The sequence below is a fragment of the Anthonomus grandis genome, chromosome 13, assembly GCF_022605725.1.
Source record: "Anthonomus grandis grandis chromosome 13, icAntGran1.3, whole genome shotgun sequence".
NCBI classification, from domain to species: domain Eukaryota; kingdom Metazoa; phylum Arthropoda; class Insecta; order Coleoptera; family Curculionidae; genus Anthonomus; species Anthonomus grandis.
In genome coordinates, this window is record NC_065558.1 from 13992864 (window position 1) to 14007777 (window position 14914).

The window sequence follows — 14914 nt, forward strand, 5'->3', positions numbered from 1 at the left end:
AGCAAACTGTCTCATCGAGTCTAACTGTTTGCAACCTGCAAGGTTTGTAGCTTGCGTTTATAATATTTTTCTTATATTTCGTTTAACACTTTTCTCATTCTTCTGGAGGTACCTCTGCATTCTCTGTATTCTTCTACATTTCAAAGAAGAGGCTTTTCTGCAGGCCAAGGCTTCCCAGTTTGATCTTCAACTCTTTTAGAACTTCTTCAGTGGATCCAATTACAATCGAGATTGTCTGGATTTTGATGGCCTGCCAGCAGTGACATAATACAAGAATAGAAGAACAATGGAATTCGATTAGGCCATCTTCTCGATTTTTCAGATAGTTAGGTCAACTGTCTTTCTCATCCGATAATTATTGGGCTTAAAGAGACGTTAACTCTAACTAACTGGTCAGCGATGGGTCTTTTTACTGGATACTGGCACTCTTATAATCGGGGAGTGGCCCAATACTTATGCGGACTCATTCAAATATATTAATATATTCTTAAAGTTTGCTCAGCGATCTAACATTTTTCAGATCGGAGTATGCCTAATATCTTTTCCTGGGCTATTTGGCCTTTTGTAACCCTCGATGGAATAAAACAGGTCCATCAGGAGACATATATGCATAACAGCCTCCTCGGCTGGCCACTATTTACGCAATTCAATTTAAGTACCAAATATTCCGTGAAGATGTCTAAAGAAATATACCTATCAAGTACATTACCTCAAGGTTTGGAATATTTAACATTGATAGAGCTTTAATGATATGTTGATATGTTGCTATTAACGAAGCTGACTATTAAGTCCAAGAAGAAACAATAATATTAAAATTGCCGGATCTACTAATTTTATTACTAAAATTTTAAATTATTCCTATTATAAAAAAATTATAAAATACAATTTAACTGAAATCTTAGGCCTAAATCAGAATAAGCAAGGTGTAAATTTAAAAACTTCCACCCTTAATATTTTTCTTGCATTAAAAAAATCGGAAAGACACGTCAATTTCCTTCTATTTCAACGATTTTAACGGTGTAACCAACTCTTCTAATCATTTGTATAACAAGGAGAAGCAACGCAATAGTTCTTGTGTAAATACATAAGGCGATCTGTTCCCCTGCTAGGGGGTTCAAACAAAAAGTCTTAAAATATTCATTTATATAGTGTCTCCCTTACAAAAATAAATGGACGTGTCTGCGATTTTTGATGAACTGCAAGAAAGATATCAAGGGTGGAAAGTTTTCAAATTGGCATCCGATATAGATGAAAAATCATGCAATAACCAAACTTTTTCTACCTCTTAATGCTATATTTTTTTTGTCATTTCAAGGTTTGAAGCCACACGAATGCCCCACCTGTAAAAAAACCTTCTCCAGAAAAATGCTGCTAAAGCAGCACCAAAGGGTCCACACTGGTGAACGGCCGTATTCATGTCCCGAGTGCGGCAAAAGTTTTGCCGATCGCTCTAATATGAGTTTACATGCCAGATTACATACAGGTATGAGTCATCAGGTTTATTTTAAATAAAAAAGTTTTTAACGGTCAAATTACAGGTGTTAAGCCATATGCGTGCACCCTTTGCCCAAAAAGCTTCACCAAAAAGCACCATTTAAAGACACACATGAACTTCCACACCGGACTAAAACCTTATAAATGTGACAACTGTGGATTGGCATTTTCGCAGAGCAGCAATATGAGGACGCATTTTAAAAAGTGCATTTTAAAGGGGGAGAAAGGGGGAAATCTAAGTTCTAATGAAACGAATTCGTCTTAGGTTATCTAAGCGTGTCTCTTTTTTGTGTTAAAGGCCTGGACTATCAATAAGTAATGTGTAAATTCAGCATTTACCCTCTCGGTTTTATTAATATCTAGTAGTTTTAACACACTTGTTTTTAGTCCAGGCGTATTTGTTAGAAAGCTATTTTGGAAGGCTTTTAATAATTATTTATTTATTTTATAACAGTAAAGAGTACAAATTAGATTAGGTTTACTTTCTAGAGCTATTACTAAATAATATTCATCCTTTTTAAACAATCTAAATCATATAATTAAGGTCACATTAGGTAAAAGAGCTAAGGAATCATTATTATTTATTTTTGTATTCAACTGTGATATGTATAAATTAGAAACGCTTTTTGTTATCATATTTACCATACCATTAAAATTTTTTATTTTTCTAATCGAGGAGTTTTATTTACATATCATCTGCAAAGCGAAGATGGTTTAGATATTTCCCGTAAGTTCTTTTGTCCTTTCTGTTCCATTCTAGTGTCTTGAAAATGTCTTTTAATGCAAGATTAACCAGCTTTGGAGAAATGGTGCCACCATACCTAATTCCCCTTTTTATTACAATTGTATTATTTTCTATATCTTGTGCTATTTTTATTATTGATGTTGCGTTGTTATATACATTTCTCAATAGATCCTTATATATCGATCGAATCAACTCTTGCATTATTTAAGGATTCGAAGATGGTCCACAGTTCTACGGAATCGAACACCTTATAAAAGTCAACGAAAGCAAAGTGTTTCGACCTTCTCACTCTAAAGCTTCATTGTGACTATAGGGCGAATTTCGCCGATTTTTGACAGAATGTGTCAAATCCAGACTTAAAAATATTCGCGGCGGGAAATTTTTACTTTTCTGCAATGTTGATGTTTGTCATGGGAAATATCATAATCTAGAATTATTATTTATTGATGTTTTGTGTTGTCTTACAATAGTTACTGTTAGCCGTTTGCACTTATAACATCTGAATAAAAATCAAGCGTTTATTGTTTTCTCTTTAAAGGTTGAAATAAACAAATCATAACATAAAGAAAAAACTGACAATTAATGACAACTGACAGAAGAAATTCGTAAAATAGTTGAATAGGTAAAGTCCAGTGCAACGATATATTAGAATGGTCACCCGTCAAAACACCAGCATTCCACCTGCCAAACAATGTCATCTACCTTCTATTTACATTGTTTGGCAGGTGGAATGCTGGTGTTTTGATGGGTGACCATTCTAATATATCGTTGCACTGGACTTTACGTTTTAACTTTTTTGCGAATATCCGCTTTTTCGCGTAGACGAATTTCGTTTTTATGTATATGAGTAAAATATGCGAATGTGCGAGATAAAAAATGCCTGTCAAAATACACGAAATTTGCCCTACTCAGAATGAAGCTTAACTCTCACTCAACTAAATAAAGTTTGACAGGTTTTCATCGCGATAGTCCAGGCGTATTAATTAAGACCAAAATTAAATATTTGATACCTAATTACGACTTCCTAATAACAGTTTTCCTTTATATTCAATTTGCTTTCTTTTTTAGATTTCTGGCGCAGGACTTATATTTACTGTAATTAAAAATTAAATTTGCAATGCTCTATTTCGATCTTCTCACTCTTACTTATTAACGTTTGACAGTTTTCACCTCGATAGTCCAAGCGTATTTATAAATAAATATCAAGGATTGTATAATTAATTAAGGTCTGATACCCATTCTAAAAGACAGTTTTTTCTATTCCAACAATTAAATTAAAATTAAAATGACAAATGTGATAAAAATGCATAACCTAAAACAGAGAAATAGAAAGCAAAGATTTGGCCCTAGTTTTGCAACAAACACTTGGATAAAATAAAATATTCTAAAAACTGTCTTATTTTACCAAAATGATATAGGGTCCATACTAGAAGATAAAATATCCCTGGCGGTTAGATGATAAGCAATAAACTTGTGTCACAAACTTTTGAAGAGATGTTTTTAAAAAGTTAATCAATTTTCGGACGATACCTATTTATTGAAATAATATACGAACCATTGATTGTTCAAAGAAAATTTTGTAGCTTGGCAAAAATGTGCATTGCTATTCCACATAGCAATGCCCAAACCGAATAAGTATTTTCTGTAGTAACAAATACAAGCGAATCATTAATCTCGTACCTATTACAAGATTTTCGTCTGATGATTGCTACCAGCCATTAAGAGTAAGCAGTGAGTATTATAAACTAACGAATCAAAAACATTTGTACTCTAAAGATTGGTGGTTAATAACATTATTATTTAATAAGGTAACTCTATAAGAGGAGTTCTTTTTTAATAAAATGATAATATTAAGAGCATACCATTTTATTTATTTATGGAATTCATTTATAAAAGTGTTACATAGTATACCTAATGAGTTACTTATTATATTGGAAAACTATTATTTATAGATAGAAAACTATCTATAAATCAAGGTATGGTGCAGATGAATTAATTGATTAAAGACTTTATGAAATAATATTTTTGAACTGCTCTAAATGATCTTATAGACTTAAAAAAGCTTATCTGTCTCGACAGTATAATACCACATTAATACTTTTACTTAATTGTATGGTTGAATGGGACTGAAAATATTTCTGATTGGCTATTCAATCTGGAAGGTACCCTAAGTTTAAAATGAGGCAATAACTCAGGACAATCTATAGTAGCATTTACAATCTTATGCATAAAACATAAGTCGAGTAATGTTCTTTCTGTTTCTAATGTGGATAAATCCAGGTTATGCCTGACTCACTGATATTATACTCCTGTCTCCTGTAACTACATCTAAAAGAAGCTACTACTAAAAATTTATTTTGAGTCTTTTCAATCTGCTCAAAGCACTGGTTTGGAAGGTGAGTAGCCAAACGGAAATGGTGAATAGGTGAGGTTATTGGCTATTTAAAACGCATAGTATTTTTTTGTTTTTCCTCAAGTTTAAGGAGTAAAATATTTTTTCTTTTTTCATTAGATTTTCCCCGTTTTTTTACTTTAACCTTCAATTTTTTTTTTATTTTTGGCCAAAATGGCGCACAATTAATTTTATTTTAAAGACTAATGTTGTCTCATTCAGATTTAGGTAATAACTGAGAAAAATATTTAAAGAAAAACTAATAGGGGAGAAACAAACTTCCTCAAATCAATAGAATAAAAATATTACGTCAAATTTACAATAGAAAAAATAATAATAAAAAAATGTGTGTGGTTTTAAAATGTGTTAAAAAACTTCTCTAGTTAATAGTTTTTTTATCGATGTGCCACATGTAACAAAAATAATTAGCTAACGAAAAACAAATAAGTTTGTCTTCAAGGACGCGTGAACCAATTTCTTGAAAGCAACCTAATTGAGCAGGTATAAACTTATGTCTCTTTCTAACACTGCTAAATCTGTTGCGCTATCTCTTTCACCACTCTAAAACAGCTAAACCTATTATGCCCTTTCGTTTCCATGACCCTTTCCTTTACAGGTTGATTAAAAAAAAAACATATTTTTTACTTCAAATCATTTATTTATAAGTATTGCTCAAATTGATGGCCATTATTTCTAATACACGCGTAACATCGCTTTCTTATCTCTCTTGTGGTATACTGTAATGTAGTTCCCGTCTCATTATTACAAAAGCGTCATTAATTTTTCCTATCAATTGTTCCCTTGTATTTACAGGTTCGAAATACACAAGTTCTTTTGCACGGCCCAAATGTAACAATCAAGCAGCGTCAAGTCTGGTGATCTTGCAGGCCATAGGATAGGGCCATCTCTGGCAATCCAAGTATTGGGAAGTGCATTGTCTAGGTGCTCCCGGATTGCCAATCTCTAGTGCGCTGGGTACCCATCGTGTTGAAACGTCATTTTTGTTCTTCATTGAGAAAATTTGGAACCCCGTTCCAGAGTCGGATCATTTAATAAAAAATCTAGATAATTATCCCCATTCAAATTATTCGGTAATTAATGTGGACCAATAAGGTTATTACCAATTAGGCCTGCTCAAACGTTTACTGAGAATGTCCTTTGAAAGGACACGACTTTCTTCATTTTTGGATTTTCTTCTTTTGGGGCCCAATAATGCAAATTATGAAAGTTGGTAATTCCCTCCCTTGAAAACTTGGATTCATCTGTCCACAGTATGTTTTTCAAGAAATCACGGGAGTATAATGAAAGGGATGCTTTCCGTTGGCATGAGGAACAGACCAGACCTTCCATACACTTAGGTTTAGATTGGTAGCTACAGTCCGGATGCTCGTTGTGGGATCTTCGTTAAAAGCTTCCCGAATTCGTTCATCAGCAACATTACGTTGTCTGCGAACTCCAGGTTCACGGCGATTTAGACTACCAGTTTCTCTTAAGCGTCTAAAGGTCGTTTCAAAAGTATGACGATTAGGTTGGCGTCTATTGGGAAAACGCTCTTGGTAAATTTTTTTTGCTTCTCGTCCATTTCCATTAGCTTCACTATATGTCACTAGGATATCGCCGTACTCCTCGTTTGTAAAGGCACCAGCCATAGTAGGCAACAGTAACAATAAAACAAAGTTAACGAAAATGAACAAAACTTAATGAAAATGAACAACAAAAACAATATGCGTAGAGCGGAGTTAAAAATACGTGAAGTAGCGGAGAAAGACAAGTCTCGAATAATTAATTCTCGTATTATGGTTAGTGACAGGTAACTTTTTAATGTAGCGGGGCACAAAGGGAGTGTCGCCGAATGATAAAGGAGATTATAGCTTAACAGGTTTAGCTGCGTTAGAAAGAGGCATAAGTTTATACCTGCTCAATTAGGTTGCTTTCAAGAAATTGGTTCACGCGTCCTTGAAGACAACCTTATTTGTTTTTCGTAAGTTACCTAATTATTTTTGTTACATGTAGCATATCGTTAGAAAGACTATTAACTAGAGAAGTTTTTTAACACATTTTAAAACCCCAAACTTTTTTTTTTTATTATTTTTTCCATTGTAAAGTTGACGTTACATTATTTTCTATTGATTTGAGGAAGTTTGTTACATTACTATTAGTTTCTCTTTAAATATTTTTCTCAGTTATAACCTAAATCTGAATGAGACCACATTAGTCTTTAAAATAAAATGAAATGTGCGTTATTTTGACCAAAAATTTAAAAAAAGTTGAAGGTTAAAGTAAAAAAACGAGGAAAATCTAATAAAAAAAGGAAAAAATATATATTACTCCTTAAATTTGAGGAAAAACAAAAAAATACTATACGTGTTTTAAATAGCCAATAACCTCACCTATTCACCATTTCCGCTTGGCTACTCAGCTTCCAAATACCCTACCTTACACAAAACCTAGAGGTAAAAAGGGACAAGGGACGAGAAGTAGAGGATAAAATATACTGTATAGACTAAATTTCTCTCTTAAAAATGATCAGAGCAGCGCCAAAGTAATTTTTTTTTTGTTTATTGATCTGTTTAAAGCTGCTCAATCAAAAAACAAAATTCACTTTTGCATCTGTGTAAAGCCAGCTTAAGAAAATAAAAATCTAGGGAATTCTAGGAGGAAAGATTAGACTGTTAGGGATTTTTAGGAGAGTTCATCTGGCACCACTGCTCCCTGCCAACGACTAGACTAATGACTAGTGACAGCTGTCAAGGAACAGCTGATGTAAATGTAAAGTTGTTTTTAATTGGGAAATTTGTCATTTACCTAAAAATAGATAAAATCAGTTAAAAAAGCAAGTGTTTTCCACCCTTTCTCAATATGCCTTTCTCACCCGTCCCATCGGAAATCAAGCCGGTGGCCCATTTAATGAAATTAGCGGATGAACATGACCAGCGAAACGTTGTGGTCGCCTATTGGGGTATGCTCCACTGTTTCAATTAATTACTTTATTTAAATAATAATTATGGCTTAGAAAAGTCTAATATTAAGGCCTTTTTTAGCCCGCATGGCAGCTTGTCGTCTGGCCTTAAAGATGGTCCCTGGAAAAAAGTCTCCCGAGTTTACAACTCTGCTTAATGAAATTCTTAATTGGTTGGAGAAGGCCAAAGAAGAGCACCGTAGTAATGAAGGAATATGTAGCGAGACCACTGCACAAGCTTTAATAGAAGAGTATGCCCTAAATTTATTTAGTCATGCAGAGAAACAAGATGCAGCGGAGATTTTTAACAAGTAAGTGTATCAGTTGAATTATATAGAAAAATAATGGTAATTAAGATATTTAGTGTCAACTAAAATTACAGATTTTCAATGCAGGTTGCTCGCAAAATGGCTAGAAACCCTTTAAAGACTTTATCAAAATTGATCACTAGTAGGAAGACATTTAAAGTAATTTAATTTACAAGGCCTATTTAAACTCTGAGTATATTTTCTTTTTTCTAGAAATACTGTTAAGTTGTTCTACACAGCTGGCATGTTATTTGACGTCCTAGAACAGTTTGGCCTCTCAGAAGACCTTCATGAAAAACAAAAATATGCCAAATGGAAGGCTGCTTACATACACAACTGTTTAAAAAGTGGTGAGAAACCGCAACCAGGTCCACCCAATTCTGGAAATGAAGAGAATAATATGGTCCATATTAGTGAGTTGCCTGAGGAAGAACAACTGAGACTTCTGGAAGAAAAGCGTCGGCTACAGGAGGAACAGGATCGAAAACGAAGAGAGGAGGAAGAAGAGCTTAATAGGTTAAGCAACTTTGCAGGCAATAATACACCTGGGGCAGCTGGAAACATGCCTGGTCTTAATAATGATGGTTTTCAATTTCCAAAATATTCACCAGTAAGTATATTGCAATAATTTAATTAACTTATCAATTTACTATATTGATCAAAATATTTATTAACTTACATGGCATTTTCAATATTTCTCTTTTTGCAATAGTTAAGTCTAAGAAAAAAAAAACATGATGTATATGATAGTATTTTCCTTTCAAATTAATGGGTCAATGAAATTACACAAAGTAAGTATTGTAAAAGGGATTCCAAATTATATGTGCATATTCGACAATAGAGCTAACCAACAAAGAACAACAACCTCTTTTAGAAACCATGTAGTCTTGTCTTTTCAATGTGATCTAGAAATAAAAACATATTCTTACCTCTTTTACTATTGTCCTCTCTAGCTTAACATTATGAAGTGGATAATTGAATAGAAAAGATTTTTTTAGTGATTGTGATCAATTTGCATTTATTTTTTTACTCATTAATAAATGTGTTATCAACATAGTAATAAATATATACTCATGTCGTCAGACTTATGAATAATGTAGAATATATTAAAGTAAATAATACTCTTTATACAGTAAGGTAAATAAATGTACAATAAAATATATTCACACACTTACACACATCCAAATGAAAGACTACAAAAAGTTAGTACATAGGAGGGGGTCTCTCCAGAGTTAAAACATTATTTGCTTTATTTTTTTTTTTTTAAATGCGTCTTTCATTAAAAATCCTTTAACTGTGATTTCGAATTATTTAAAGGCTAGGTTTCCTATTACTGTTGCTAATTTGTTGGAAAATTGTATACAGTAACAATTTAATGCCAGCTTACAAGATTTTAGAAAAAAGAAATCCACTCTAGTTAAGGTTATTTTAAATTCTCTAATTGTTTGCTCTATTGTTAAGAAGAAATGAGTTTTAGTTTTTATATGTATACAAAAAGACATACAGTATCGGACAAAATTAGAGAGACTTCTCTATTTGCCAACTCCAATTTTTTGTACTTGAAATAATATTAATATTTGTTAAGCAGTGTATACCGGAGTTGACAAGAATTCTATTATCAACAATTCATTTTTGTAGCTCATGTTTACATTTATTTAAAGAATGTTTTTAACATTGATAAAAAATTACTGCGACAGAATTAAAGAGACTCATTTTGTATTTAGTTTCGCTGAAGTCGCGATTAGTTTAATTTCTGTTTATTAGTTTGAGAATATCATTAGCAATGCCTCGTGGTAAACATTATTCCATAGACCTAAAAGAAAAAATTATAGAAGCCTATAACTCAGGTCGCTCACAAAAATTAATAAAAGAGCAATTCAACGTCAGTAAACAAATGGTTTCCAGAACAATAAAAAATTATCAGCTCCGGGGAAGAGTGACAAACCTTAAAAGAGGTGGCCGCAAGAGAAAAACCTCAGTACTGCTGGACAGGAGAATTAAACGACTAAGTCAGAATAATCCGCGTCTATCTTCAACACAGATTTTGGCTGAATTGGAGGCGCCTGGGGTTTCATCCAGGACTGTGCAGCGGCGATTAGTGGAGGCAGGGCTTCCTGGAAGGAGACCAGCAAAAAAACACCATCTGTCAAAAAAAATGTAGCTGCTAGAATGTTATTTGCAACACGTCACCGTTACTGGACAGCTAAGGACTGGAATAAGGTTTTGTTTAGTGACGAGTCTAAATATAATATTTTTGGAAGTGATGGAGCGCAGTTCGTACATCGCCCAGCAAACAAAAGGCTTGATCCAAAATATGTTTCTGGTACTGTGAAGCACGGAGGTGGCAATTTAATGGTTTGGGGTTGTTTTTCGGGTTATGGAATGGGTCCTATCCACAAAATTGAGGGCACTATGGATAGATTTATGTATCGGACTATACTGGAAGATGTCATGTTGCCTTACGCCGAATGGGAAATGCCGCTAAGATTCACGTTCCAACACGATAACGACCCCAAACATACGGCCAAACTTGTGAAGGAATGGTTTTTGGCTAACAAAATTCAAGTTTTAAAATGGCCACCGCAATCGCCGGACTTGAACCCAATTGAAAATCTTTGGGAGATTATAGAGAAAAAGATTCGCACTAAAAACATCGGGAATCGTGCTCAATTATTTGAAGAAATCGAGAATGCCTGGAAATCAATGGATCCGGCTGTAATTTCGAATCTCATTGGATCGATGCCGAATAGATGTGAAAAAGTTATCCAGAATAAAGGGTACTGGACAAAGTATTAGGTTAGTTTCATTAGTATAGGGTACAAATGTGCTTTAAGGATAAGTCTCTCTAATTTTGTCGCACAGAATTTTTTGCATTTTTTTATTTTTTCTAATAAATCTTGAGAAATGTTTTTTTTTTTTAATTTATTTTAGTGCCTTTTTAAGCTACTTCAAAACATAACATCCTTCAGCACAAAAAGAAGAATTTAATCATTTTTATCTTACATAAAAGACGCAAGTAGTCGAGTCTCTCTAATTTTGTCCGATACTGTATATGAAAAGGCAGGGAAAAGTAAAAAATGTTAATTGGCAAAATTTTATCTTTATCATTGTCTCGATATTTTAAGTTTGTATAATTCTAACAGCTCTTCTTTGAAGGCCAAAAATTCTAAAAGCAGATGGGACCTGACCCCAATTTATCAAACCACAATTCAGGTGACAACCACTTAAGGCATGGTATGTTGTTATCTGAAAGTCAATTGTATTTTTTGGCATCTGAGAACATAAATACTTTTGAAATTTATTCTAATTAGATCGCCCACTGCAGATCCTCCGAAACAACCCCACACCATCACCGAACCACCACCGTGTTTAAGTGAGGCCACCGTAAAGTTCTCAGCAATCCTTTCATTGGCATAATGGCGAACAAAAAAATCGCCTCTTCGTTCCAAAAACCTCGAATTTGGACTCATCACTGCAGAGAACTTTCTTCCAGTCATCAATGGTCCATTCTTTGTGTGATTGGCCCCACTCAAGTCTTTTCTTCTTATTAACATCCTTCAGTAGCGGTTTTGATACAGCTAAACGTCCTTTAAGACCAGTATTATAAAGTTGCCGTTTTACTGTCGAAACACTGACCGCTTTTTTACGCTCTTTGTTGATTTTTGCTGTGATTTCAGGGGCGTAATTGCGTTTGTTTGTAATTATAATATTTAAATCCTCGTTTCAACTTGTTGCTTTGGCTTTCCCGATCGAGGTTTGTTAGTAATAGTCCCTTCGCTGGTGAATTTCCTAACATTATAACCGCGCGACAGTTCGCCTTGGAATTCCCAAATCCGTCGAAATTTGACGGTTAGTCTTTCCAGCTTTATGAAGTCCGATGATAATACCTTTTGTTTCTACCGATAACTCTTTTGTTTTAGCCATTTTAAAGAAAGTTGAAAAACCAGCAAAGAAACGGTGACAATTGTCAATAAGCAAGCGAAATTACTTACCAATGTTACACAAAATCAATTCTTGAAGACTAAACACTTTTAAATGTTTTAAATTTCATCGAAAACGAGCTGTAAACAGATTTTTTTAGAAGAAGTCCATATTTTCACTACATTGTTTGTTATTTGCAAGACTATTTTTAAATACTCAGTGTTTTTCAACGAACCATAGCTGATAGGTATGCTGTTTAAGCATATATGCAATTTATGAAAGAGATACAATCTAAATATAGGTATAAAGATAAGATTTTTGTATCTAATTTAATTTATTAAAAAGAATACATGGTGGGCAAATACTTTTGAGCGGTAGTCTATGTATGTTTTTGAAATTTAAAATATAGAGCCTGGCTACTATCTGTAGCAAATGACCAGTCAACTTTTTCCAAATTACCATAAAAATTAAGCCAGCCAATGTTGGTATATTTACGGAATTTGACTTTTTTATTGCTTTTGCATGACTTTTTTTTGAGTATCAACATCGTATATCCTGATATAATATTACTCTTATCAATGGCTATCATAGCTTTGGGGTCTGACAAACCCGACTCAAACGCATCTGCCAGTATATTATTTATTACAGTATTGTCAATGCAGTTTTTCCCTCTAGCAGGTTTGTTTACAATGTATCCAAAAAAAACACTCCAATGGTCTTAGAATCGTTAACTAGATATCCTGACTTTTAGCTGATTCTTATTTTTAAATTTTAGATAAGTCCAAACATTCCTCAACAACCAGGATCGATAACTCCAAGCACTCCTCAAGCTTCTGGACCTACCACGCCCGCACCTTCTGGTCCTACTACTTATAATTTACCCACCCCTACCAATTACGGGATGCCACCCAATACCCAAATTCAACTTACCACTGAGCAAATTCAGAGGGCCCAGAAATTGACTAAATATGCCACAAGTGCCTTGAATTATGATGATGTCAAAACGGCAGTGGAAAATTTGCAAAAGGCTTTAAACTTGTTACAGTTTGGAAAAGAGTAGATTTAATCAGTCATTAAGAATATCGTTAAATAATTTCTGCGAGAGTTAATATTTTAGTGGTAAGCTGTAACAATTTACGTTATATTATTTGTTATTTAGTGTAGAATATTATTATTATTTTCACATATGCTTTCAAAGTGTGTTTCTTGCAAGAAATAAAGCTTATTTTTAATAAAGTTGTTGTAACCGTTTATGTGTTATTTAATATATATTTTTTGTTTGCTAAAATATTTAAGTATCTAGGAAGAGAGAAATTGTAAAAAAAATAACCAAACATAGCAATTTGGTAGCCAGCTACACACTACTGTCACTAATTTATCTAAAACACAAGAAACCCAAAAGTAAACAATATAGGTATCAATAACACATTTTTTAATACTTTATTATGAATGTAGTTCGGAGCAAAGTATTGGATTTGTGAATAGGTATACAGACAGAAATTATTGATCGTACACCAATTAAAATAAGGTACAGTAAAAAACCCTTTTATATTTTCTGATTAAGTAGTTTTAGAATGTAAAAGTACCTAGTCAGGATAATTTGAGACAGCCCATCATATACAATACCTCAAGAATGATTCTATACTTGCTTTATTAAGGCTATTGTGACTAAATTATTACTGAAATATTGCAATTTTCTTAATTGCATAACATGTGTGTAATAGATTTGAAGTATTTTTTCATAATCTCGAGATGTGTTGATTTCACTTGAGACGTTTGTCATTATATATACCCAGATATTTTGTGCTGCCAACTTATTACAAAAATTACCATACCCAAACTGAACTTACTAATATATCATTTAATTACACATATACATCAAATTTTGCAGCCTGTTCAATTATTGCTAAATAATTTTTTTTTTTGAAATCCCAACCATGATTTTAAATTTTGACTTTGAAATAATGGTATATAATATTCTCTTACAATGCCTATCCTTTCCGGATGTTTTCAAACTTGTTAACAGCAGCGCGCAATATTTAATTGGTTGAACCACGTTCTTAAATTGTTCAACTACAATATTCTCCTTCTGTTCCCTCCTCAGGGGATATCGCAGGTCACCATAAAACATATGACAGGAATATCTCTTTATTTTGTATAATATATGCTAGGCATATCTGTTGCATATATTGGTGTTATTTAATTCATATGCCTGCAATATTTTTTCCACTATTATAATATATCCAAGGCATATGCAACTATATATGCAGGATGTCAATTTGAAAAGTGTCAATGTGAAGTTTTCGCAAAATATTAAAGTTGCAAAAATGCTGTTTGGAATAATTGACATAGAGGTTAGGAAAAACTAGAACCACCATATTTTTGTCAAGATATGAGCCATCCTTAAGCACCTTCCACTCCAACATTCAAATTGAACCACTCCCTTTCGTCATAATTTAAATTAAGGGACTTTTTAAATAGTATTTATCTACACAAGAAAAATTGTCCCATTTGAGATATTTGTACATAAAGAAATTGAAATACAAACTACTGTGTAACAAATATCCTGCCAAGTTTTATTATTTTTTTTCTAAATGTTTTAAAGTGCCATTAGATTAAAGAGAATAAAACAAATAATATATATATGTATTTATAAAAAATTGTAAATGCAACTTTAAATAAACATTGATCTTGAAACCCGATAAAAACTATACAATTTATGGGCAGAAACTAAAAAGAAAAAAATAAAAACAAAACTCTTGTGGATTAAACTTACAAATTATTAAAATAAATATTTTTCAGATATATAAACTCTTAATTGATTAGTCGCTTAATCAGCTTTACAATACACAGGTAAAAACAATGAATATTTAAGCGGTAAAAAACTAAAAATAAAAATTTTCAGTCAATGTTTTTTTGTTATTCTATATATTTTATTTTTCTTAGAGCTGGCTTTTAAGAGTATCCCTATTTCTAAAAAAGCAAAAAATATCAATATTGGTAATTAATTAAATCAGAATATAAAGTTTATGAATAAATAGTAAAAACAGTGAATTGGATAAATCCTTACATAGTAAATTAGAGCATGATAAAGT

General features: G+C 32.7%; 2 protein-coding genes across 3 annotated transcripts in view; both read left to right on the forward strand.

Annotated features, from left to right (window-relative positions):
- LOC126744054 (zinc finger protein 570-like) overlaps positions 1–2165 on the forward strand; it is a 58165-nt gene extending 56000 nt beyond the window's left edge. For both annotated transcript variants that reach the window (XM_050451382.1, XM_050451383.1), the window contains 2 exons: positions 1316–1483; positions 1539–2165. In XM_050451382.1, coding sequence (XP_050307339.1) covers positions 1316–1483; positions 1539–1759 — 389 coding nt within the window. In that variant the 3' untranslated portion in view covers positions 1760–2165. The remainder of the gene's footprint in view (positions 1–1315; positions 1484–1538) is intronic.
- Positions 2166–7372: 5207 nt separating this feature from the next.
- On the forward strand, positions 7373–13070 carry LOC126743988 (vacuolar protein sorting-associated protein VTA1 homolog). Its single transcript, XM_050451286.1, has 4 exons — positions 7373–7590; positions 7673–7901; positions 8112–8508; positions 12595–13070. The coding sequence occupies exons 1-4, from the start codon at positions 7491–7493 to the stop codon at positions 12877–12879; spliced, it is 1011 nt and encodes a 336-aa protein (XP_050307243.1). The 5' UTR covers positions 7373–7490; the 3' UTR covers positions 12880–13070.
- The last annotated feature ends 1844 nt before the right edge of the window (positions 13071–14914 follow it).